The sequence below is a fragment of the Mytilus galloprovincialis genome, chromosome 1, assembly GCF_965363235.1.
Source record: "Mytilus galloprovincialis chromosome 1, xbMytGall1.hap1.1, whole genome shotgun sequence".
Taxonomy (NCBI): domain Eukaryota; kingdom Metazoa; phylum Mollusca; class Bivalvia; order Mytilida; family Mytilidae; genus Mytilus; species Mytilus galloprovincialis.
The window spans coordinates 89,939,752-89,966,418 of record NC_134838.1 but is presented as its reverse complement, the minus strand read 5'-3'; the positions used below and the strand labels follow the sequence as shown (position 1 = coordinate 89,966,418).

At 31.9% G+C, this 26,667-nt stretch overlaps 1 protein-coding gene across 1 annotated transcript; it reads left to right on the top strand.

Moving 5' to 3' along the window:
• Window positions 1-1,319: 1,319 nt before the first annotated feature.
• Window positions 1,320-18,449, top strand: LOC143044210 (uncharacterized). Its single transcript, XM_076216137.1, has 13 exons — window positions 1,320-1,448; window positions 4,444-4,719; window positions 5,679-5,878; window positions 6,717-6,815; window positions 8,105-8,411; window positions 9,501-9,577; window positions 9,879-10,022; window positions 10,423-10,535; window positions 11,254-11,394; window positions 12,493-12,589; window positions 13,933-14,157; window positions 15,098-15,436; window positions 16,366-18,449. The coding sequence occupies exons 2-13, from the start codon at window positions 4,467-4,469 to the stop codon at window positions 16,486-16,488; spliced, it is 2,118 nt and encodes a 705-aa protein (XP_076072252.1). The 5' UTR covers window positions 1,320-1,448; window positions 4,444-4,466; the 3' UTR covers window positions 16,489-18,449.
• The last annotated feature ends 8,218 nt before the right edge of the window (window positions 18,450-26,667 follow it).

The following is a 26,667-nucleotide window of genomic DNA, read 5'->3' as shown; positions in this document are numbered from 1 at the left end:
CAGTACATGATATATAAGGGATGGAGATGTTATTGTTACAGATCAGCTACTTATTTAGTTTATAAGATTCATTCAATATTTGAAAATACATACGTTATCTTGAGGGAAAGTGGAACTTGAATAAATAGATAATATCTATTTGGCTTTTACAATATCAAACGCGTATATCAATTAAGACTATAATAGTTAATAGAATATAGTCCCAGGTATCAACTCGAAACTCTGTTCAGGGGGTGAATACATTGGTTGAAGGTTAATACGGTATTTTCATCATGAAGTATATGTTCTAATCCGATTTACTGAATAACGTTATTTCGTTTCGTTATTTAATGCCTTCCAACCCGGCGGACTGGTATCGATGTAAAACCGGATGGTGAATACATAAGATCTACGATTACGTTTGTGAATGATTTACACATAAAATTAGATACTTGTGTTTACTAATAATTATAGAATGCATATCAATAGCTCTTTGGCAGAGTTTTTATCGGTGAGAAATTCAGATTCGTGAGTTGTTGGTCATATGCTCAGTCTTATTATCCCATTGCAAGCTTAAGACACACTATTCAGCCTCCCAATCAGGGTTTTTGATTCTGTGATCACTTGTCCGTTTTTATGACTGATTATTTGATAACCAGACCCAGTATGTCATGATTATTTGAATTTGATTATTTGATATTCTAGGACTGTTTTTTTATCCTTTGATTATCTTGTTTAAAAGTAATTAATCGTTATTTGATTAGGGAGCTACCATTTGATTTTTATGGGGGGGGGGGGGGGCGCTAGGATGAAAAATTTTGTCCTGCATTTTTTTTAGCTGTAATCTCTGTCCTGCCTTTTTATTTTTCACTCTAATCGGTCCTGCCTTCTTTTTTTTTTTAGTTTATCCTGACTTTTTTTACCTAAATTGTCGTCCTGACTTTTTTTTTGCAAGTGTCACATCCTGCCTTTATTTTTTACTCAAAACTCCTGTCCTGCCTATTTTTTTCAAATTTCTTCCTAGCCCCCCATAAAAATCAAATGGTAGCTCCCTTAAATTGGCAACTTGAATATTTGTGAATATGTGATTTCTTGACACCACCCCCCCCCCCCCCCCCCCACAAATGGGGCCTCACTATTTTTGTAAAGGTAAATATGTGCTGAAATCTACAGCTAACATATTTTATTTCAAGATGAAAGCTACTGACACTATATATTATATCTCAGTTATAAAAAAAACAACAATGTTTTGAAGCAACCTTGAGATAGGTTTACTTTTTGGTGCGTTGTATTTTTATCTTAATATATGGTATTTAGTTAGACGTTTCAAACAACTATTTCCGGTGGAAATTCCCTAAGAAATTTTGTAAACATCACAAGCAAGAAGATATTGAAAGTAGATGATCAGTCTGTCGTGATTTAAATAGAAAAAGAAAATTTGAATATATGCCTTTATATACTAAGACAAAGTAAATAATTTAATTGTTAGCTGATGGAATTGATTTCTACACAGTATATCTTTATAGATATGACATCATATGTAAAAGTTTTACACAACTTCACATGTTCACAAGAAATGAAACTATTTTTGTCCTGTTAACCTTTAACACATGTATATGCACTTATACAACAATTTATTTATAAACAAATTATTTAAATATAAAGAAGACAATAAGTTCAATGGGATCCAGTATTATATGTGTATCGTCTCGTATTGTTTTTTCGACTGTCTTACATTTTCGACCTAATTCTACTTTCATTTCCTGTATGCTGTGCATGCCTGTGTGACGTCATATTCTGCTGCTATACTTAGTAACAATAGCAAATAATACCATGTGTGGTGAAGATTTTCCAAATAAAGTTATTATAATTAAGTATTTGCGTTTTTTTATTCGACTATCACAATTTTGAACCTTTTCACTAGTACTAGTTTTACCTTCCAAAAGAAACTATCAAAAATTAACAAATTTTCTAAAAATATGGCAAAGGTCGTTTTGCATGGGAAGTTTACATCAAGGTCATTAAGTCACATGACTGTCATGTGGTTAGTTGTAACAGTTAAAGTTATTTTTTAACACAGAAAGGAGTAGGTTCAGTAAGACCCCTTTTTGGCCCCAAAATATAGCAGTTTTACAAAAATTTTAAAATGTAAACTTTTAGTAATTTATTGGACAGTAGAATGCTTCTGCTATATAAATATGGGCTGTTTTTGACAATACGATGCACATATATCCGGTATTAGCACCATCAAGTCATGCTAAATTACTGAAATCTTCACAATAAACGTATTTACACTAAATCTTGCCTCCGAATGACCTTAGATCTACTCCGAATCACCTTTTGACGTCAAACAACAATCACTTTTAAATTGTGACGTCAAATAATTTAAATTATGATGTCAAAGTTTACGGGAACCTGTGTGATTTTACGTAATGGCGGACAAATTTGCATACAAGTGTAAATACGTCTATTCTAGCATTTTAGTTAAATTTTAGACGGTTTTCGTGTAAAACGAAAGTGGTCGCATTCGTGTTCACCCTTAATATTGAAATGTAAGTTGTATTTGATGATAATACATAACATATATAAAGGTTGAGGATGAACACGATGCGGCCACTTCAATTTTTTCCAAAAACCATCTGAAAAGAGACATTTTCCGGCATATTTGGTAGATTTTTCATATTTGAGCTTGAATCTGATCGTTTCAAATGTTTTAATAAGTTAAAATCTTTCCCATAAACTAATTAATTCGAATAAAATAGACACTTAAGTGTTAAGTGGTTAAAATATTTCGTCAGATGAACCTGAAATTTGAGGCCAAAATCGGTCCTTACCGGACCTACTCCTTTGCATGATCCTTAAATTAATTGATATCAATTAATTTTTATTAACAGAAAAAAAACAGTCTGTCAGTGGAAATTACAGAAAATACCCACCCATCTCCCTTAACAATTCCTCAACTAAAATATTGATCAAAAACATGAAGTATACAAGATCCTAGACAAGATCATACACAGCTTCCAAAGAACATCAAGTAAAATGTGTACAACTAATAAAAAAAAAGATATTAAAATAATATTTTATGTCTTATAGTTGTATATGTAACCACTTAATTCATTATGTCATAAGTTTAATCAACTCTAACACTTTGATATAAACCTTGGCATCAAAATATAACCAATTCCGGATTTGTACGATATGTCATTTCCGACTTTGGACCCGTTTCTTAGATAGGTCGAAAACACAAGACGCTTGTTTTTGTCAACAAAGGTGCCATCGATCTAACATGTCTAATGAACTCAAAAATTAAAAAAAATTAAAGATCGAAATATATTTCAGATACCATTATTTTATGCACAAGTATACCAGTGACTCTCAAAATAGAAGCCATGTCGATGTTCAAACATATTAAAGAGTAATTCGGAAAAATATTTTAATAGGTCAAAAATACAATACACAAGGATATATAGCTACAATTGTACCTTACTTTACTCTTACTTTAGAAATCCAATCGCTCTATCTGTGTGGTGATAAAATATAATCTTTAGTTTAGTCCCTCTCCTGAAATACTAATATTTTGTGTAACCCTTTTCAGAAAAAAAAATCCTTTATTTTTTTCAATCTTCCTTCATTGTTAAAATTTTGAACATTGTTCAAATATTGTTTACATAATATACTATAGCTTGTACATTGTGAGAATGTTTCCAAATATTAATTTTCCTTATTGATTCATCAACAGTTGGATTCATTTAAATAATGATTGCAGAAAATGAAATGACCATCTACATGTATCATCATGATCATTCATGTCTATAGTTTTACTATAAAATATCAGATAAATATACATCATTTACATGTAAGGGAGTTCAATGTGAAGTACACAATGTAGTGCTCATAAGAATGTCCAAATGACAATCCTGTGGTTACAAAAGAAAGTTTATAATTCTATTTAAGCTGATTATGCCAAAGGACAAAGCAACTTTAAAAGAAGAATTAAATGTAGGGTTTGCATTCTTTAGATCATACAATCCAGTTTTAACTAAATACATGTAGGGGTGCATAATGTCCCATTTGGAGAGGAAGATCTCTATAATTTATTTTAAGGTGACTTCATACGTAGTTGTAAGTAGGTACAATGAATAAACATGTACATTTTTACATGTAACCATCATTTTATGTATTAATCTACATTTCACTTTTCAACTGCAACTGTCAATTTTTATCTTTCATCTGTTATTACATGTAGTACATGAATGTGTTTTTTGCAGAAACTCTTGTACATGAAGATAGAGATAAGCTGTTCATGTCAAAATAGATCAGCAATTAGGTCACTATAGCCATAATTGTCATAATATCATTTGACTGTTATATGAGATAAAGTTCTTGAAATACTTTTTTGTTTGTTTTGTGTGTTTTGTGCAATGCTCCTTGGAGCCTCTAAGTAAATGTTTGTTGTTGTTTCAGCTAGCAAAATGATATAAACAAAGATGTCATTTCAACCACCAAATATTTATGCCAACTTAAGTAACGGGAGATCTCCTGTCAACAGTAGCAGTAATAGTCGTATCTCCAACGGATCATCATATGAAATGATTCCTCCAGGTTCAGGCAGTAGAACTCCAGCTGATTTAAGCTTCATGAACTTTCCAGTTGTAGCCCCACTATCCTTTAGTGAAATCTCTGCAGAACAAGCCCTAGAAAGGGTACAAGAACTAATGAAAGAAAATCAAAGTCTCAGAGGTATGCATGTTCACAAGCTTTCATGTTTATCAGATAACAATAAACATGATATTTATGTCAACTTAAACAGAAATATTCTATTTTAAGTTGTCAGTAAAAAAAATAAACATATTTTAAGATTTTCAATTTCTTTTCTATAGTTTTGTTTAAAATACCTTGTAAGGTGTATGAAAAAAAACTATGTATCATGATTATGGTTGATAAGAAAACATTTTGGAAATGTAAAATACTTAATTTGTTCTTCAGCTTCAAAATTACTTGAAAGACTTTAGTAATGAGTAAATGAACATGTATTTTGGCATTTATTTAAAGGTCCGTAGTGACTAGGTACATTGTGTATTTATCAAACAATTTGAGAAAAGGGGGAAACAATTTTCTGTTATATGTATGTGTTTGTGTTTACCCAGAAAGGGTGTATCATCCTCATAAATAAAATACCTGATCCCTAATCTTTCTCACAAAATTAAAGGTCAATTAATATACTGTGGATTCATTATTATTAGTTGGATACCAATTTTTGTTGATTTCGTGGGTACAGGTAAACCATGAAATTAAATGTTCAACGAATTAGACAAAATTTCTATAGGCTTGTATGTTGACCCCGGCAAAACCTCAAAATTAATATCCACGAATATACAAGTTTTCCCCTGCTGCATTTTTGCGCCTGTCCCAAGTCAGGAGCCTCTGGCCTTTGTAAGTCTTGTATTATTTTTAATTTTAGTTTCTTGTGTACAAGTTTAGTATGGCGTTCATTATCACCGAACTAGTATATATATTTGTTTAGGGGCCAGCTGAAGGACGCCTCCAGGTGCAGAAATTTCTTGCTGCATTGAAGACCTGTTGGTGACCTTCTGCTGTTGTCTGTTCTATGGTCAGGTTGTTGTCTCTTTGATACATTTGTAATTTCCCATATAAACTCATTCAAATTAGTCAAGTTACTTCATATTTTATGTTTGCAGAATACCTCAAAGAAAACAATGCTGTTATTAATAATAAATACCAGGAAATCGCAGATTGGAAAGAAAGAATAAAGAAATATCATAAACACAACCAAGAAAAGTGTGAAGAGGCCAAAAATGTTATTCTCAATCTTAGATCAGAAAACGAAAATTTTAAGAAGCAATTACAGGAAACCAAAAATCAGGCATTTCATAGTCTGGTAAGCGTTTATAGATATCTCATAGATTAGCTCTCTGATTTTTCAAATGATTTATCGTGTATATCAATGCATTCAAACAAAAATCAGATATTCAAATAAGTTGTATTGTCAGTTTGCAATACAGTAATTATATTTTTGCTAAATTTATTACTTTAAAAGGCAGATTTATTTATGGTTACATGATTGCATTAGACTAATTTTTAATAATTGATTATTTTATAGAATTGACTTCATGATAACTTTTTTTAAGGAAAAAAAATGTTGTCCATGCACAATAAAACACAATGACAGCTTTGTGAACATTTCTCTGAGACCATTTGTCAGAAAGTTTTCATACTCTGACAAATTGTGAGATGAACTATCCTCAGTATATTGGAACAAACTCACACCTTATGACTTTATGCCACAGTAACAAGGTGGAGGTAATTTTGCTACATGGTAGCATTCTTGTTAAAATACTTGAAATGTGGTACACAGAGAGTTGCAGGGAGCCTAACATGATAATCACAATCTTTCGAAAGAAATCTATCAATAACATGAATAAAATTGAGCATGGAAATGGGGAATGTGGCAAAGAGACAACAACCCGACCATATAACAGACAACAGCAGAAGGTCACCAATGCAGCGAGAAATTCCCGCACCTCGGAGGCGTCCTTCAGCTGGCCCCTAAATAAATATATATACTAGCTCAGTGATAATGAAGTCTTTTGGTAGGGAACAAAATACCATATATAGTTAAACTCTTAATTTAACAACTTATAAAAAATGGCATACACAATTTATTTCAGAAGAAATTATAGGGAAGATAGTAAAAGCTGATGATTAATTTATTTCAGAGTGAAAAAATAAGCCAACTAGAAAAAGAGAAAAAAGAACTTGAAGAGATAACAAGGAATCAGGCAAAGTTTCAAGACAATACTGATGCCTTTGTGAAAGTAAGTTTTGTAGTAAATACTGAACATTTGAGCCCTTTAGAGAAATTCAATCACAAAATGTTTAATTATGATTTGATATGAGATATTTTTGACTTCCAATATATTACTAGTAAGATGTTGTAATGAAGAGCCAATTCTCTTCAATACATCAATCCAATACATTCATTAAAATTTTGGAACTGAAATCCAGTCTATGGAAAGGGGTTATACTCTGTTTTTCTCAAAGCAAAGTGTCAGTCTCTAGTATAAAAATAAGGTGATGTGGTATGATGCAAACTATTCACCGGAGTTCAAATGAATAAGATATTAGAAATTGTAGGTCACAGAATAGCCTTTAACAATGAGAAAAACCAATACTATAGGTTCAGTCATAAAAAACCTTTGACATGAAAACTGGAATCAATTATATTCAAATAGAAAAACTATGGCATAATTAATAACAATACCATTTACCAAAAAAAAATATGACAGTCATGAACCAAGGATAACCACGGACTCCTGAATCAGGATAGGCATATAAAGAATTGTGTGAGCGCTAAATCCTTCCCTGTCCTGAACAGTTGTGTAGCAGCACATCATAACAACAAACTAAAAACCTTAAGTTTTAACAAAAAAAGTATTTGTTGGAATAAAATTAACCTTTGCAATTGCTTTGATTCATTGATAAAAAAGAGTCTTAGTTGTATAAATATAGATACTTACATTGTTACGAGTGGATTATCGGATTTATCTAATCGAAATTGTTAAATTATCAATTTTAAAGTCTAAGCCTCGGTTAGGACTTTAAAATTTATAATCTTACTATCGAGATTGGATAAATCCCATAATCCACGAGTAACTATGTAAGAATCTGTTTCTCTAATGATTAAAAAGAAATTTTCTCTTTTTGTTAAACGAAAATCCCCTTCGAGTGCCTTTCACATTCCACGAAGTTGTCAATTTCTTTAACACCTGTTAGCATATTTTGATTCATCCAGTTAGCTAAAGAGGTTATGACCCTTAAAATCAACCAATGATCTTTTGAGATCACCGGCAACCACACGTTGGTTAAATTTTTTATACAATGGGTTCGGAAAGGGATAAATTTCCATAGAATTAGAGAAGGCAAAGTAACTCGGGTGATTGAATTTTATAAAAAAATTTACAGTAAATTTTCCAACTGTGTATTATAACGCAACGTATGTTAATCTTTTAAAGTTTGAAGCTGGAATCCATAAAAAAAAAATAAACAAATTTATTTTGTGTCATCTCAATAAACTGTTAATTTTGTAAATTATTTTAATTTAAAGGTTGAAGATGAAAATCTAACACAAGAAAATCAACAACTTACTTCAAGAGCCAACACATTGGAAGTACAAGTTCGGGAATTCCGTGATAGCAATGAACAATTATTCAAAGATCTAGAAAAACTCAAGCAAATGAAAGATAATATTCAGTCTGAAAATTCAGACTTGACAAATCAAAACATTGAGCTTAGCCAAAAACTACAAAATGTACTGTCTGATTGTAAGGCTGCCAAAGCAGAAAACCGCCATCTGAAACATCAGATGTCACAAAATGACAGCAGTATGCCACAAGGTTACAGCTTATTACAAGGTGAATATAGTGAACGACTAGGGCACATCTTTGACAGACAATATTCATTTGATGTCATGTATTACTATTTCATTTTACTAGAATTTGTCTAGCACTAGTTGGATCTGAATATTCTGTTTGATAGTTTTAATCTTAGTTCATATGTCAAGTTTCAAATTTAGTTCAGAGCAGATTTTTATGGCCACGCAACGAAGTTGTCGGTGCCATATAGTTTTAGCCTTGTTCGAAATTCCGTAATTCCGAAATTTCGTAATTCTGTAATTACGAAATTCCGTAATTCCGTCATTCCGTCATTCCGTCATTCCGCAACAAACCATTATACAAAGTTTTTTTCTAAATGCCTTCAGATATTGGGCTGATTTTTGGTATGTTAGTTTAACATGATGAGTTACAGATCAAGTTTAAGTTTCGTTCCCCTCTGCTAATTTTTGCCGAAATTATGGGCTTTGAACTTTGATAAATTTTTGATTATCACAGTTATACGGACCTTTTTTCTAAATGCTTCCATATATTGCGCTGATTTTTGGTATGTGAGCTAACCATGATGAGTTACAGATCAAATTTAAGTCTTGTTCCGCTCCACTGATTTTTGCCAAAATTAAAGTTTACAACATTGAAAATTGTTAAAAAGTTACAGTTATATGGACATTCTTCTATACGCCTCCAGATTTTGAGCTGAATTTTGATATGTGAGACTACCATCATGTTTGTGTCTACATGTGTTATTGAAATTGCAGATTTTAAAACATTTTGAGACAGGGCAATTTGTGTCGCTTTGACACATCTAGTCTTAATAAAAATAAAGGATACATTGCTATAAACTAAAAAGTATTTTAAGTGTTTATTATAAATGTGAATTGCAGAGTTTGGTTAAAAATGTGGAAACTCATGTAAACCTTGTTTTCTATTTTTCTTTTCAAATACAAAAATGTAGGTATTTTGATAAATGTAAGTATCTGCCCATCACTTTTTGAATATAAAAGAACTCTTATGTATAATATCAATCAAATCTTAATTAATTTTTCGTTCACAAATCTAATTAAGAATACACAAATTTCTTAAAAGTATATCTTTACTATTCTCTTACAGGCAATGACAGAGAAAGAGATAATTTACAAAGAGGAAATGAAGGAGATCACAAACAGATGTCTCAGCTGCAGGAAATGGTAAGCATTTTATCATAAGTAAATAAAGTAGATTAATGTTATAATGTTTTATAGAATGTCTTTGTATGGCAATGAGAGATCTTCTATACTTCACTGTGTATATCCTTCACTTGATGTTGATTTAACTCTCTCCAAAGTAGATAATCCAGGATTTTGAAAAGAGGGCCCCAAAAAGAAAACATTTGGAGTGAAACTTGTATTAAGTCTATGCATTAACCACATATGAAGCTCCATATTTAAAGGATCCCCCTTGTCCCCCTTAATCCACCTCTGATAACATACTATCCAATTGATTTTTTAGGTGAAAAATCTACAAATAGAGATCCATGAAAAGAACAGAACATTAGATGACTATAGAACACGACAAGAACAACAGGTCTCTCAGTTAACACAGAAACATCAGATGGAACTGATGGAGAAATTACAGAATGCCAAAGAAGAACAGGTAATAATGTATCAAAGTCAAGAGTTGCTACACAATAAATAATCTTACAATTGGTGTATTTTTGTGTTTACAAAATTGAAGTCACAAAACAAAAATCTTCACATCGCAATGTCCTATGACTCATTTTCATAAGAATGACCCTAGGTCAGACAGGACAGCTTATTCCTAAAATCAAAATTAGAAACTTTTTCCAATCAAATGTATGTTCCAGATTGTTACTAATACAGTATTGCTATTCATTAATGAATAATGGTCCAGATTTATCAAAGATTAAAAAATGAATGTTGTTAACAGAGAGTCCAATATTGTTATACAGTACAGTTTAGTGTTGCTTAAGGCAAATTGTATAAAAAGAAGCTTACATTATTTGATTTTTTCACTAAAATATTCTTTATTTCAGTCCTCAGACATTAGAAGCTTGCAGGCCCAAGTTTTATCTTTGATCAATGAAGTTACAGAATCCCAAAACAAATGTGAAGGGGCTACAGCTACAATAGATCAACGTAATGCAAGGTAAGATAAGGTCAATCAGGGGCGGATCCAGCCATTTTTAAAAGGGGGGGTTCCCAACCCAGGATAAAGCGAGGGTTCCAACTATATGTCCCAATTCAAATGCCTTGATTGTCAAGAAAAAGGGGGAGTCCAACCCACGGAACCCCCCTCTGGATCCGCCACTGTCAATGCTCAAGGTCACAGCTGTAATCAAAAGATTATACGGTGTGCATTATTTTGGTATCTGGATGATAACTTTTCAACCTTCACAAAACTTAGTTTGAAAATGCTTTTTGGAGATGACTTGATTTATATTGATTTTTAAGTCAATATTTCAAAAGTAGGGTCACTGTATTAATGTATAGACTGACACATTTCGAAAAGTTTTGTTTTGTGACCATATCTTTTGAATCATAAATCAGATCTCTATCAATCATTGGTTAATAACATGCCTTGTGGTGTACACCAGCCTTAATGATTTGTGGTCAGTTGGTCAAAGGTTATTACAACAGTAATTAATAGACTGAAATTTGAGCAGTTTTGTTTTTTATCATTTGACATGAATTGTCAACAGACTTAACAGTCATCCCCATAAAAGAAAAAAATCAGTACCAGACACATAAAAATGTTTGTTCTACTAAAAATCCATTAATATCACATCTGGGCTTATGAACCCCACGGTGCATCTGATATCTTTTTAGCTACCATTTAATTATTAATAGAAATTAACTTTTTGTAGAATCTCTGAACTAGAAATGATAGCAAAGAGAAAACAAGAAGAAACCAATAAAGCTGTACAAGATTTAACCAATCTGAAGGCTGCATTATCAAATTATGAGGCTGCATTGAGTAATGAAAGAAGGGATCATCAGAATTCAAAGTAAGTATCAATATATTTAAATATTTCATTAACTGACAGCCTCATCAACTGTTATAGTTATTTGTTAGTAAAAAAAGATTTGAAGGAGAAATTCAATAAGACAGCACCTGTATAACTCGGGTACACAACAAAAAGATACCTAGTGATCATTGCATCATCTTCAATGATTTTACAGGTGTTTATTAGTCAATAAGTAGGAGTATACATAAGCAGTCTGTTAATTTTCTTTCTTAAATGAAACAGAAGCCTGGCATTTCGTGATTTACTTTGAAAAGATTTGCGTTATGATATTAGGTGGCCATTACAAAAAAGATGAGTCATAACTGACCCAAGATATAATCATATAAATCTGTACAAATAATTACAAATGTAAATGTACTAAATTATAACTGAATGAATAAATTATCTTTATTCTCATAGACCAAATACATAGTTACAGAAAAGATATTACAATAATAACAATTATCGCTATTTTGTGCATTTTTCCTTTGATCTGTTTTTGTGATAATTTTCATATCATGCTACTCGCTTGAGATGGAAAATTATTGCTAGAAACTAAGCAGGCACGTAGCGTTACTAACGAAATTGACATGAAATTGACATCGTCGTCATAGGTAAAATAGCGATAAACAGATTATCATTGATCATCTCAACTCGATTGCCTTTCTCGCTTTCGCCGTCCCGGCTCAAGCGAGAATATCAATCTCATTGAGATGATCAACAATAATCTATAAATATAAGATGGTTTACAACAATTATATATATGAACAGGCCACTAGGATTCAAGTAATACCTGGGGTACTGTACTGAATTTTTTCCCATCAACTGAAGTTTTTCCATCACCAGAAGGGAATATCACATAAAGTTTTATATGTATATAATTGATATACCAGTATGCATTGAACACATTTCTGGGCTTGGTTGGATTAAAAAATAAATTAAATCATATTTACAAGATCATGAACATTTCAAATAATAAACAGAAATAATATTTTGATTAACAAACAAAGTTCACAGGAATATTATACCCAATAATTAGACATGTCTTGTTATTTTGTCGAATCGTGGAATATTCATAAAAATGTATTCTAAACACAGGAAACAGATGGCAGAATTGAGGACTTCATTTAATCAAATGGTCGCTGACTACAAAGATCTTTTAACAGACTATGAAAACTACAAGAAAAAGATGCAGGTAGTTCATTGTTAAATTGTAATCTGTTTTTGTGTTACAATTTTTGTAACATAAAATCCTCTAACCTATCAAACAGTTGTTCTTAGTTTTTTTTTTTTAAATAAATATTTTATAATCATACACATGGGAAAATAGAGCAAATTACACAGCTATTTTCATATTGTTTATAGAATGTTGACATTGATTACACGCTTATCAAAAGTCTTGGAGAAATTTCATATCCTCTACTTTCTATTTATAACGATAATGTTACCTGTGAGTTAAAGCTTTTAATATGTAGTGAAGAAAAGTTTATGTCAAGGCTTACTTTTAGTTTTCATTATGTCATATGAAGGGAATTAACTCTCTGATCTAAACTAATGACTTTATAATAATATTGATAATAATTCTTTATTTAAAGAGTGTTACACCGTTAGCTGTAAAACTAATCTTCCCTGAGGTCCTCATGAAATACATTGAAATATAACAAACACAAAATTTGCCTACTTTATGAATGTAATTACTGTTTTAAGAAATTTAACTTGAGACAGTATGTAATGATAACTGGAAGAAAACTATGTCCATATATAAGTAACATAAGGAAACTGGAAATATATTTTTTTTCAAAATTTCCTTCTAGATACTAGCTTTTGATCATAAACAACCTTCTGTCCAAGTTTGGTAGAAATCCAGGAAAGTTTAAGAAAGTCCATTTATAATTCAAATACGGATAAACAGGATTTTTTTTTTACAAAATTTATTTCTGGATACTATCTTACAATCATAAACAAGTACTGTCCAAGTTTGGTAGAAATACAGAATTTTTTAAGAAAGTTATTAAAATTTCAAAAACTTTAACCACAGAATTAATATTTGTGGATGCCGCTGCCAACCACAAGACGATTATGCCAACAACAGAATGTAGGATCGCTATGTCTCACTTTTTTTACTTAAGTCGAAGGCTTGACAAAAATTACAAAATAATCAAACAAACACACATATAAAAAAACCCATTCTAGCTAATTTTTAGCACAACAACTCCAGGTAATACACTAATAATCTATCAGGGGGGAATATCAGTATAAACATTATAAAAAAAATATTCCCTTGAACCTATATTTAGAAATTTCTTCATCTTAGACAGTAAATAAAGTCTAGATGATATTGATAAACATAAGTAATTGACATGGCCTGTCCATGAAAGATAAGAGTCAATGCCAAGATTTTATCGTTTAGCAGCTAAAACTCTTTAATTTGTTAAATTTAAAATAAATTTAGGGAGTAAATCATGAAGAAAAGGTCATTGAATTTAAACTTCTTTGAATTAACTTTTTAACAACAATGCCATCATTGTATATTTGTAGCAATCTAGTATTGGTGAATCAGAGAAACAAAAACTGTTAAACAAAATAGGATCCTTGACAGCACAAGTTCTAGCTGCAGAGGAGGCCGTCAAGTATAGAGACGAGGAGGTGAAAGAATATAAAGAATCTGTTAAATATAGAGAAGAAGAAGTGAGGAATTTGAAGTCAGAAAATCATAGATTGACAGATGAAGTTAATAGTACCATTCCAGTGCTTAAGGCTCAGGTATAACTTTAACATTTACTTCTTTTCATATAATTTTTCCTTAAGGATGTACTTAGGTGAGGTTAGGTGAAAATTAATAAATTAAGTAGTTAAAATTGGTACTATAAACTGGTAGAGCATCAATTAAGGATAAAAATAAGCTAAAAATATTGATAGGTTATGGACCTCCTTTTCGAGATATTTGAGATTTAAAATATGGCGGGAAAAGGCTGACTCGGACTTTTACCTTATATTTGCATTGGTATTATTACGTCTCAAAACAAAAGAAAGAAAATTAAGAATCTTGTATAATTTTGGTAAATGACCTTTCATGAGCTATTAAGACTTATATGAAAAAATAAATGGGTGTTATGGGGCAAAATATTTTCCATTGTATTGTATGGAAAAACACCAAGGAGTCCGAACATTTGACACAAATTCCAAAACCTCACCTAAGTACATCCTTAAGTCAAGAATCATTGGAGTTTTACATTTCATCATTTCATCAAAATTCTTGAGTAATCCTGTGACAGAATTACTTCCCCTGAGAAGTAGATACTAAGCCAATCGTAAGCAGTTTGAGCTAGGGAAGTATTCCTGTAGTAATCCTGTGACAGAATTACTTCCCCTGAGTAGTAGATACTAAGCCAATCGTAAGCAGTTTGAGCTAGGGAAGTATTCCTGTAGTAATCCTGTGACAGAATTACTTCCCCTGAGTAGTAGATACTAAGCCAATCGTAAGCAGTTTGAGCTAGGGAAGTATTCCTGTAGCTCAGTCAATGACATATATATTTTGTATACCGGTAGATGAAAAAGAAAATTTAACTGTAAGTTTGCTTAGTTTAAACATATTTTATTGTTCAAAGAGGGAATGGATCAGACACAAGTTTTTATCTGACTGTATGATCTTGCATATAAGCAAGATGGTTATTGATTAATATTACTTTTTTATGCTGATTAGGGTGAAATATGGGAACAAGATTTCCATGCAGAGCGTGAAGCTAGAGAAAAGATGCATACTGAGAAAGAAGCTCTGACGGCAGAGATGAACCAACTCCAAATACAAAACCAACATTTACTGGATGAATTAGAATCACTTTCTAGAGGACAGTTTGCTGATTTTCAAAAAAGGCATGCCAAACAGCAACCTTATGCAAACCAGATTCGTACCCAACTTCGTGTTGTTGGACCTAATCAACAGAACATTGTATATCCTTATCAGCAAGCACCAATGGCTGATCGAGGTGGAGGCAATCAGATGGTATATCCACATCCACAACAAGACGCCAAAAGACAAGAGGTAATGGACAGTAGAGAGCACTGTCAAATTGAACACAAGAAGCAGATATTTTGAAATTGAAATTAGTAGAAGTCAATATTAAAAAAGGAGATGTAGTATGATTGCTAATTATATGACTATCCAACAGTGAACAAAAAAACAAGGACATAAACAATACTATTTGTTTAAAAGGGGGCAGCTTTGTTGAGAGTTGTTGTTTGGTCCCTTAAGTAGTAAAACACTAATAACATTCTTCAGTTCTCATTAAATTATGCTTTTTATGCCTCCCCTATGATAGTTTAGGGGCATAATGTTTTTCGGTCTGTTTTTCCATTCGTGCATTGGTCTGTTCCGTTTCAGGCAGGTTTAAGTTTTTAATCAAGGTAGTTTTTTATGAAGTTGAAGTCCAATCAACTTGAAACTTAGTACAAATGTTCCCTATGATATGATTTTTCTTATTCTAATGCCAAATTAGAGTTTTTACCCAATTTATGACATCTGAGAACTATGGACACATTCTTGTTTTATTGATTAACTAGTAAATGAGTATGATGATAAAGTCTGAATACATTAGTGCAGAAATGTCATTTGTAATGTCAATAGCTTGTCAGAATTCACAAATTTTACATATCTGACCTAAATAAAAAAAATCGGATAATATGCAAAATAAAGAATTAGCAAAAGCCTTTAAATTACTAAAAGTTACTATGTAGGGATTTTTATTTTTTATCTGTATTAATAGTTTCGTAAAGTAGCATACTAACTTATGTCTTAAACTTATTATAGCATAATCATGTTTGAAGAAAAATGAGGCAGCCTCCTATGGAGTGAAATCCTGTATAGAACACAAAAAAAAAGACTCATCCAATATGCAATTGAATAAAGCATGTTATTTGCCTGAATTTAAAAAAAAATCTTCATGAAGTTAATGTATTGTCTCTTTTTTTCAGAATTCCAATCAAGCTGCCAGTCAGCCAACAGAAGAAGATATACTGAACTGTCCCAAATGTAATCAAGTCTGTCCTGATTTAGACTCACTACAAATCCATGTCTTAGACTGTATTGATAACTGATCCACTATGGTTGTACTTAACATTGTTTATATTGTATGCTTTTTGGCTTACATTTCAAAAATCTTAAAAAAGTCAATTTGGTTTAACTTGAAATCAAATTTAGAATGATAAAATGGTTGATTTCAATCTCATTTTTACCTAATACTTAAATCTTTCTGTATCTGTATCTGTGTGTTTATGTTAAAGTTACCAATGATGGCTTTATTGAATATAACAGTTCTCATTAATAGTGTTATCATACTATTATATTTCATTATCGATAAAAGCAGTTTTTTGAAGATCATAGCAAACTGTACAGCAATATACCGGTGATTTTTTGAAGCGTGGTGAGAAACTTAAGGAGATTTGTTTCCTCAACAATGAAAAATGATTGACTTTATATTACTAATTAACTATGTTAGATGTATTTTTTGTATCATAACAATACAAGTACATAGGTTGCAAAAAAAGTTGACTGAATGGTTGTTCTTTTTTGTTTGTTTAAAACTTATTATGTTTATTATCATTTGTAATATTTCCATTTTCATAAAACTCTAAAAAAAAAAATCCTAAATTTTGTCTCTACAATTCTTATTTTTCATTCATATAGAATTAATAGTGTATACATATTCAGGTACAATAACAATCTTGTTAAACAACATCTTTTCAAAAAAATATTAACAAAAACAGCAATTGTAGTAGTTATATCATGTATATGAAAAATTCTTTTGTGTAACCTATTTCTTGGTTCAAAGCATCCTTTGTGTTATAATTAGGGCGCAACTGAAAGCAAAAATCTCTATTTAGTTTATTGTCCACAACTTTACAGAAAATGGTTCTCGTTTAATTTTATAATAAAAACATGTAGTTGATTGTTAAAAACCTTGATTTGTTCACTTATTTATTTAATTTATGTTTATTTTTTCTGTTATTCATTCAAAGAATGTTTTGTTAATCATACATACTATTACTTATATATTAGTGTTTTTTCATTGAGATATTATTAGAGTACTAATCTGATATGAATTTATCTAATGTTTAATTTTAAATTTAGGCCTTAATCATGTTAATAGCTCAATGCTGTAAATTTTATAAATAAGATGCTATGGGAAAATTGGCATGGTTCCAAAATTTGTTTTAATTTGAGAAAACTATATATATACATGTATTAAATACAGACTGTCAACCAATTTCCAGACGTAACAGTAGGAATTTCTGTCTTATTTTTCAACAATAAATGTAGTTGTGCATTCTTCAACCTGATTTAAGAGGGTAGGAATTTCCTTTACTGTCAGGCGTTTTAAAATATTGCATATCTTCTTTATCACCCATATCATATGATGTCCTTATTGTCCTGTATTATTTGATTCTTTACTTAATTTATTATCTGGTATTTATTTTATCCTCCAATTATTTGCAATCTCCCAAAAAAATACACATTCAATAAAGACATCAAGTTTTTCTTTCTGCAAGATCAAGATAAGATTGACCATCCGTCTGGTATTTTTCGCCCCTCTTTTATACCCCATTCTAAAAGTGGTGACTGTATTGCAATCCCTCATCTCCGTCATCTTACAAATATTTTTGTCACTTTTTTCACAAACTACTGAACATATGGTATAGGTTTTTCTCATTGTTGAAGGTGGTACGGTTGCCTATAAATTATGAATGCTTACATCCATATCATTTGATCTTTGGTGGATATTTGTATCATTGGCAGTCATACCACATTTCCTTATTTATATTACAAACTTCATATTTGGTCATCTGATTAACCGTGATGAGCTTTAATTAATGTATGTGACCTTTATAAATCTTTCTTCCTGTTTTAGATATTGTGATCTTTTTTAATTGAGATATATTAAGCAGGACAACACATGCATTATCTCTAAAGTATATCTTGCAATATATAAACATGTTACTGCAATGTTATTGTTCTTTTGTGATGCTTTCATGTGCATGAAATAAAGGTGGCCATTTTTCATGACTTTTTTACTTGAATTTGTTATATTAAAAGCATTTAAGTTCTTTTTTATGCCCCACTTAGGGGCATTATGTTTTCTGGTCTGTGCGTCCGTCCGTCCGTCCGTCCGTCTGTCCCGCTTCAGGTTAAAGTTTTTGGTCGAGGTAGTTTTTGATGAAGTTGAAGTCCAATCGACTTCAAACTTGGTACACATGTTCCCTATGATATGATCTTTCTAATTTTAATGCCAAATTAGAGATTTTACCCCAATTTCACGGTCCACTGAACATAGAAAATGATAGTGCCAGTGGGGCATTCGTGTACTGAGGACACATTCTTGTTTTCTTGCTGTTACTCTGCTACATGTCAGATTTACATTGAATCATTCTGATGAACTCAAGAGAAATGTGTACATATGTATGATACAAATTGTGTGGTATGATGATCTTTTTTAAAACCCAGATAAAAAAATGAATACATAAAGGTATTACCACCCTAGAAGATAATTTGAATCCTGGGTCAAATCCCATATTTGGCATATACTTTATGAAGTTCACATCATCAAAACATGTGTATTAATTTTCAAGTTGATGTGACCATAACTGCATTGTACTGGAAAGACATAAACACAGACAGGGAGCACAAAAACTTAGATTGGCTTTTAGTAAAAGCTAAAGGTATCTGGACTATACAGGTATGAATGAGGCTAATTTTTCAGGCATCAATAATTTTGTCATGACATTACTTAGTATGAATTTCAATTAACTTGATCATGCATTCATTCATATGCTGTTTCGAAATCATTGAAAAAAATATGTGAGAAGTAACAATATTCTCACAATTTATAAGTTTACTTTTAACTCCTAAATTAAAAATTAGATTTTTCTGCAATGTCCAAGATGGATACATCTTTTTATGCTGATCCTTTTGAAATTTACACTTTTAACCTAGCTAATGAAACAGTTACAAGGAAATGCCCAAAAAGTTATAAAAACAAGAATGTGTCCAAAGTACACGGATGCCCCACTCGCACTATCCTTTTCCAGGTTCCATGGACCGTGAAATTGGGTAATTATCTAATTTGGCATTAAAATTAGAAAGATCATATCATAAAACAACAAGTGTACTAAGTTTCAAGTTGATTGGACTTCAGCTTCATCAAAAACTACCTTGACCAAAAACTTTAACCTGAAACTCCCACTTTCATTTTCTATGTTCAGTGGACCGTGAAATTGGGGTCAAAAGTCTAATTTGGCTTAAAAATTAGAAAGATCATCTCATAAGCAACAAGTGTACTAAGTTTCAAGTTGATTGGACTTCAGCTTCATCAAAAACTACCTTGACCAAAAACTTTAACCTGGACGGACGAACGGAACCACAGACGGACGAACGGAGCCACAGACCAGAAAACATAATGCCCCTCTACTATTGTAGGTGGGGCATAAAAACCCCAAAAAAACCCACTTAGTTGTTTTTTAAATATGCTTTTTATTAGAAAATATTTTCCTTTGGTATTCAGAACTACATATTGTTACAAATAGCGGAAGATTGCAGCCCATAGTTAGTGTTAACAAACTGTCATAATAAAACAGCTTTTGTTAATCTGCTGTAGTTGAGGGGGCATTAAGTTTTACCCTTGTCAGTCTGTATGTTTGTCCCAAAGTTGGTTTCCGTTCTCCAACATAAGTTTGCCTCCACCAAAAGTTATGAAACTTATACACAGTGCTTATTACCACAAAACACAAATGAAATTTTGGTGGTGTCACTATAACTGTTCTAAAGTTATTCCCCTTTATAAACATAAAAATTGCTGAATTTTTCATTTCCGTTCTCTAACTTAAGTTTGTCTAATCCAAATGTAAAATTTATACACAATTGTAATACCACAAAACACAGATGAAGGGCAGATATGGATGAAGTGGGTACTCTAGCTCATATTTATATCTTGTAATCTTTTAATTAACTTTCAGTAACTATGGGTACTCATTGATCAGTACTTTTTGTCTTTAGTCATTTTGCTATTTTTATTTTTTTTTCATGCTTTGTCTTGATCTGATGAGTTGAGCCTTTTTCCATCTGATTTTAACTGTTTGTTCTTAACCTGTGCTGTTACACCACTTCCCAGTTTGGGGAGGGTTGAGCACTTGCAAACATGCTCAATATGTATATGCCTGTCCCAAGTAAAGAGTCTGTAGTTCAGTGGTTATTGCTGGTTGCTGTCTCAGATTTGTGGTACACACAAATGTGGTCTTTAGTTTTAACTTCTGAATGACTTTACATTTTCTCATATCAGGGCCTTTAATAGCTTACTATATAGATGGTATTAATTTTGCTCATTGTTGAAGGCTGAACAGTGAGCTGTAGTTGCTTAGATCTACACCATTTGGATACGGTGGATAGTTCAATTATAAGCAACCATACCACATAATCGTATTACAATATAAATAAACAGCTGCGCCCGTCGTCTTGTAAGTTTTATGCAATAATCATCAATATTTTCTGAGATACAGCGTGACATGTGAAAAAAAAAACCTTTTATACCAAAAAACTCAATAACTCTAAAATAAAACTTTGAATCATCACCAAAAAGTATACAGATCTTTAGATTAATATAACTGAGAAGTGTGTAAAGTTTTAAGCAATTATCATGCATAGTTTTTGAGATACGGTGCAACTTGAAAAAAACACCCCCCTGTTTTAGTTACAAAGTCCCTTAACTCAAAAAGTTTTAATATCATTTTCACCAAAAAATATACAGATCGTTTGACCATCTTAATAAACAACTATATGAAGTTTCACAAAATTTGGATAAGTAGTTCTCAAGTTACGGTGCTACATGTTTACGCCGGACAAACGGACAGATGGACAGACAGCCGGACATTTGTATACCATAATAGGTCCTGTCAATATTTTGACAGGCGTATAAAAAGAATGTGTCTATAGTACACGGATGACCCACTCGAACTGTCATGTTCTATTTTCAGTGGAATGTGAAATGGGTATAAAAACTCCAATTATGGCATTAAAATTGGAAAGATCATATCATAGGGAACATGTATCATAAGTTTCAAGTTGATTGGACTTCAACTTCATCAAAAATTACCTTATGCCAAAAAATTAACCTGAAGCAGAACAGAGGAACGAACAGACTGACAATAGGGCATTAAATTTATCCTTGATTTGAATATTTCTGTGAAGTTTAAGAAGTCTCAACCAATGCCTCCTAATGTTGGTAGAGTTTCCTTTAGAAGATATTAATGGTCATGCAGGGTTGTCAAATAATAATAATTAAATTCCTGTAAAATATAGGTCATGGTGAACCTTTTTTAATAACAAACTATTTTTCTTCTGAACATTTCTCCATTGACAAAATTGCAAATTATACGAAGACTTAACCAATCATCCACAGATAAAATATATGTTAAAGAAAGCTAATTTACAACATGCAACCAAGTGCTAAAATATCGAGACAGGTACAGTATTCGACAATCGATTGATTCGACATATTTTATTTTGTAGTATAATTATCTTGTCAACTGTACTCGATCGTATCAGTTTGTCGATTCAATCAATTGTTGTACCAAATTAACATACTTCATTCATGTCAGGATATATCAACTCAGTCAACTGTGCTTTTATTATGATAAATTTTATTCTTTTTCTAACTCTGCACGATCGTATCTATCGTATTCAACCGTTACGATTGTGCCACAGTTGATCAATATAATCAACTAAGTCAACTCTATTCTTTTTCAAACCCTACACGATCGTATCGATCGTATTCAATCGTTACGATTGTGCCACAGTTGATCAGTATAATCAACTCAGTCAACTCTATTTTCATATTTTAAACGTTGCACGATCGTATCGATCGTATTCAATCGTTACGATTGTGCCACAGTTGATCAATTTAATCAACTCTGTCAACTCTATTTTTTCACATTTTAAACGTTGCACGATCGTATCGATCGTTTTCAATAGTTACGATTGTGCCACAGTTGATCAATATAATCAAGTCAGTCAACTCTATTTTTTTTTACATTTTAAACCTGGCACGATCGTATCGATAGTATTCTATCGTTACGATTGTGCCACAGTTGATCAATATAATCAACTCAGTCAACTCTATTTTTTTTTTACATTTTAAATGTTGCACAATCGTATCGATCGTATTCAATCGTTACGATTGTGCCATAGTTGATCAATTTAATCAACTCTGTCAACTCTATTTTTTTTATATTTTAAACATTGCCCAATCATATCGATCGTATTCAATCGTTACGATTGTGCCACAGTTGATCAATTTATTCAACTCAGTCAACGCTATTTTCACATTTTAAACATTGCACGATCGTATCGATCGTATTCAATCGTTACGATTGTGCCACAGTTGATCAATTTAATCAACTCAGTCAACTCTATTTTTTTATATTTTAAACGTTGCACGATCGTATCGATCGTGTTCAATCGTTACGATTGTGCAACAGTTAATCAATTCAATCAACTCAGTCAACTCTTTTTTCATATTTTAAACATTGCACGATCGTATCGATCGTATTCAATCGTTACGATTGTGCCACAGTTGATCAATTTAATCAACTCAGTCAACTCTATTTTTTTTTATATTTTAAACGTTGCACGATCGTATCGATCGTATCCAATCGTTACGATTGTGCCACAGTTGATCAATTTAATCAACTCTATATCTTTTTACATTTTAAACGTTGCACGATCGTATCGATCGTATTCAATCGTTACGATTGTGCCACAGTTGACCAATTTAATCAACTCAGTCAACTCTATTTTGTTAACGTTTAAAACGTTGCACGATCGTATCGATCGTATTCAATCGTTACGATCGGGCAACAGTTGATCAATATAATCAACTCAGTCAACTCTATTTTCATATTTTAAACATGGCACGATCGTATCTATCGTATTCAATCATTACGATTGTTCCACAGTTGATCAATTTAATTAACTCAGTCATCTCTTTATTAAAATTATAAACTGATCACGAAAGTATAAATCGTATTCATTCAATACGATTATGCCACAGTTGATAAATATGGTCAACTCGGTCAACTCTGTATTTTAATAGATGTTCTTATAATCTTAGTCTAATACAATAACATACGCATGCGGCGCTAGCCGGCGTATTGACACAGCCTACGGTGATATAAGGCATATTGACACAGCCTACGGCGCAAGAAGGCATATTTAATACAGTGTTACTTTACTGAACTCTAATCTAAACCTTAACCTAAGTCTCATACAATAACATAGCCTACGGTGCCGCTCGGCGACATATATACATAGCCTACGGCACAAAAAGGCATATAACCCTAACCTAAGTATGACACAATAAAATAGCCTATGGCACTAGGTGTTATATTGTGTACTTTTCAATTCTCAGTACATGTGTTTTTTATTTTTGTAATCTCAGTGCGTCTTTAGGAAATCTCAGTGTGTAATTTTTTATTCTCAGTGTGTAATTTTTAATTCTCAGTGTGTAATATTTAATTCTCATTGTGTTTTTTCAAGTTTTTAAATCTCAGTGTGCTTTGTTGTAATTCTCAGTATGTGAATTGTTCAAAAATAGTTTAAACATAGTTTTGACGAGAACGGCTTGCCATTAACATACGCATACGGCGCTGGCGGCGTTTTGACACAGCCCACGGCGTTAGAATGCATATTTAAGACAGTCTTACTATTACTCTAACTTTAACCCTAACCTAAGTCTGATACAATAACATAGCCTACGGCGCTAGGCAGCATATTGGCACAATCTACGGCTCTAGAAGCCGTATGTATTACAGTTTTACTGTCACCCTTACTCTAACCCTAACCTTATTCTGACACAATAACATAGACTTCGGTGCCGGGCGATTTATTGACACAGCCTACGGTGCTAGAATTAAGGCACATCAACACAGTCTACGACGCTAGATGGTTTATATTTGATACATTCTTACTATAACCCCAACTCTAACCCCAACCTGAGTATGACACAATAAAATAGTATACGCCCCTAAGTGTCATATTTACACAGCCTACGGCGCTAGAAGGCATATTTATTACAGTCTTACTATAACCCTAAATCTAACCCTAACCTAGGTCTAACACAATAGCATAGCCTACGGTACCGCTCGGTGACATATAAACACAGTCTATGGCGGTAGAAGGCATATTTAATACAGTCTTTCTATAATCTTACTTTAACCATAACCTACGTCTGATACAATAACATAGCATACGGCGCTAGGCGGCATATTGACACAGCCTACGGCGCTAAAAGTCGTATGTATTACAGTCTTACTGTCACCCAAACTCCAACCTGGGAACAGTATACACAGTAATATATATGTTCCTACTCCAACCCTAACCCGAGTCTGACACAACAACATAGACTTCGGTGCTAATCGATAAATTGACACAGCCTACGGTGATAGAAGGCACATAAACAAAGTCTACGACGCTAGATGGCTTATATTCAATACAGCTATAAAAAAATGTATATGCGCAATTAAGCCAGCATATATTTACATACTACAGCACAAGCAGGAACATTGAAGTCTCTTTCCTCTAATATTCATTTAATAATAATTTTAAAAAAAAATCATGTTTGTTTACTCACTTCAGTTTCTTCATTTTAATGATCTATATATACTACTGTCATAAACTGGCTACTACAATACACATTTTTGTAACATTCATATTTTTATCTCCTAAAACTGTTGCTATAAAAATGTTTTATCAGTGTTAAAAGTCTTTGAAACAGCAAATTCCTGTGCTTCAACTTTTGTATATTTTTCAATTGTGTGTACAATTTATGTTCACTATATTAATATCTCCGTACCCATTCTGACATATATTATTTTCATAGAGTTTATCTCCATCAGTGCTGAAGTGGGAAATACAGTAATACAAATTATTTTGTTAAATCTTTATTAATAAAATTTATTAAGTAGTTACCATTAACAAATTGAGTTAATTGATTCCATATATGGCGTTCAATCGAGTCTTCCGGCATGAAAACACATTGAGTTGATTGATTCGACATTTGACGTTCAATCGTTATCGATCGTATCGATCGTTACGATCGAGTCTTCATCAAAATACATTGAGTTGATTGATTCGACATATGACGTTCAATCGTTATCGATCGAGTCTTCATCAAAACACATTGAGTTGATTGATTCGACATTTGACGTTCAATCGTTATCGATCGTTACGATCGAGTCTTCATCAAAACACATTGAGTTGATTGATTCGACATTTGACGTTCAATCGTTATCGATCGTATCAATCGTTACGATCGAGTATCCATCATTAATAAATTGAGTTGATTGAATCTACAAACAATGTTCAATCGTTATCGATCGTATCTATCATTAAAGATTTGTTGAATAAATCGATCGTTAATGTGTCTATTCAATTCATTCTTTTTAATTGAATTGAACTAAAACCTGAAGGAAAAATCAACTCTTGTCGAATCAATCGATTGTCGAATACTGTACCTTAATGAAAATATCTCATTCAAAGGCAGGGTCACATGTGATGTCACATGAAGAAACTGTTTATTGTAAATAAGAACTTTATCTTGAACACATTTGTATGTCTGTTGAATATTTGGTATCACATATATTGTTGTCTCTTGATTTTATTCTCAAGTCTAGGCGATACACTTTATGTGAGCACATATGCATTAATTTCCACAATATCTAGATGTTAGTTTTGGTTAACTTGTGGTGTTAAATTTCTGTCTTAATGATGCTATTCCAAAATACACATGACACGATAGACATGCTTATGAACAAGAAAATAATCACTGCTCCTTTTTCTGTTCATCAAGCAAGTAATACCACTAATAAACTTTGATAAAAATAATTGACACTAAAACAAATGTATGAGTAGATATTTATATAAAATCAATTGCTGGTCTCTCAGACAATAATACAATGAAATAATCAAAACATCTCCACATCATATCAGTTACATTATTTCATGCACTAACAAATAATAAATACTGTTTTATATTGTGCAGTATATAAATCAATGGATAATAAGAAGTACAAAGAAAATAAATAATTTTATTTGTACATTGAATAAGCATTCATCAGTAACATGTTTTCTTTCTGAGGAATGTGAAAAGTTACAGGCTTTGTAAGTATATATAGTCATCCCAATCAAGATAGCACCTATTGAATAGTGTAGAAAAGTATGTAGCTATGTAT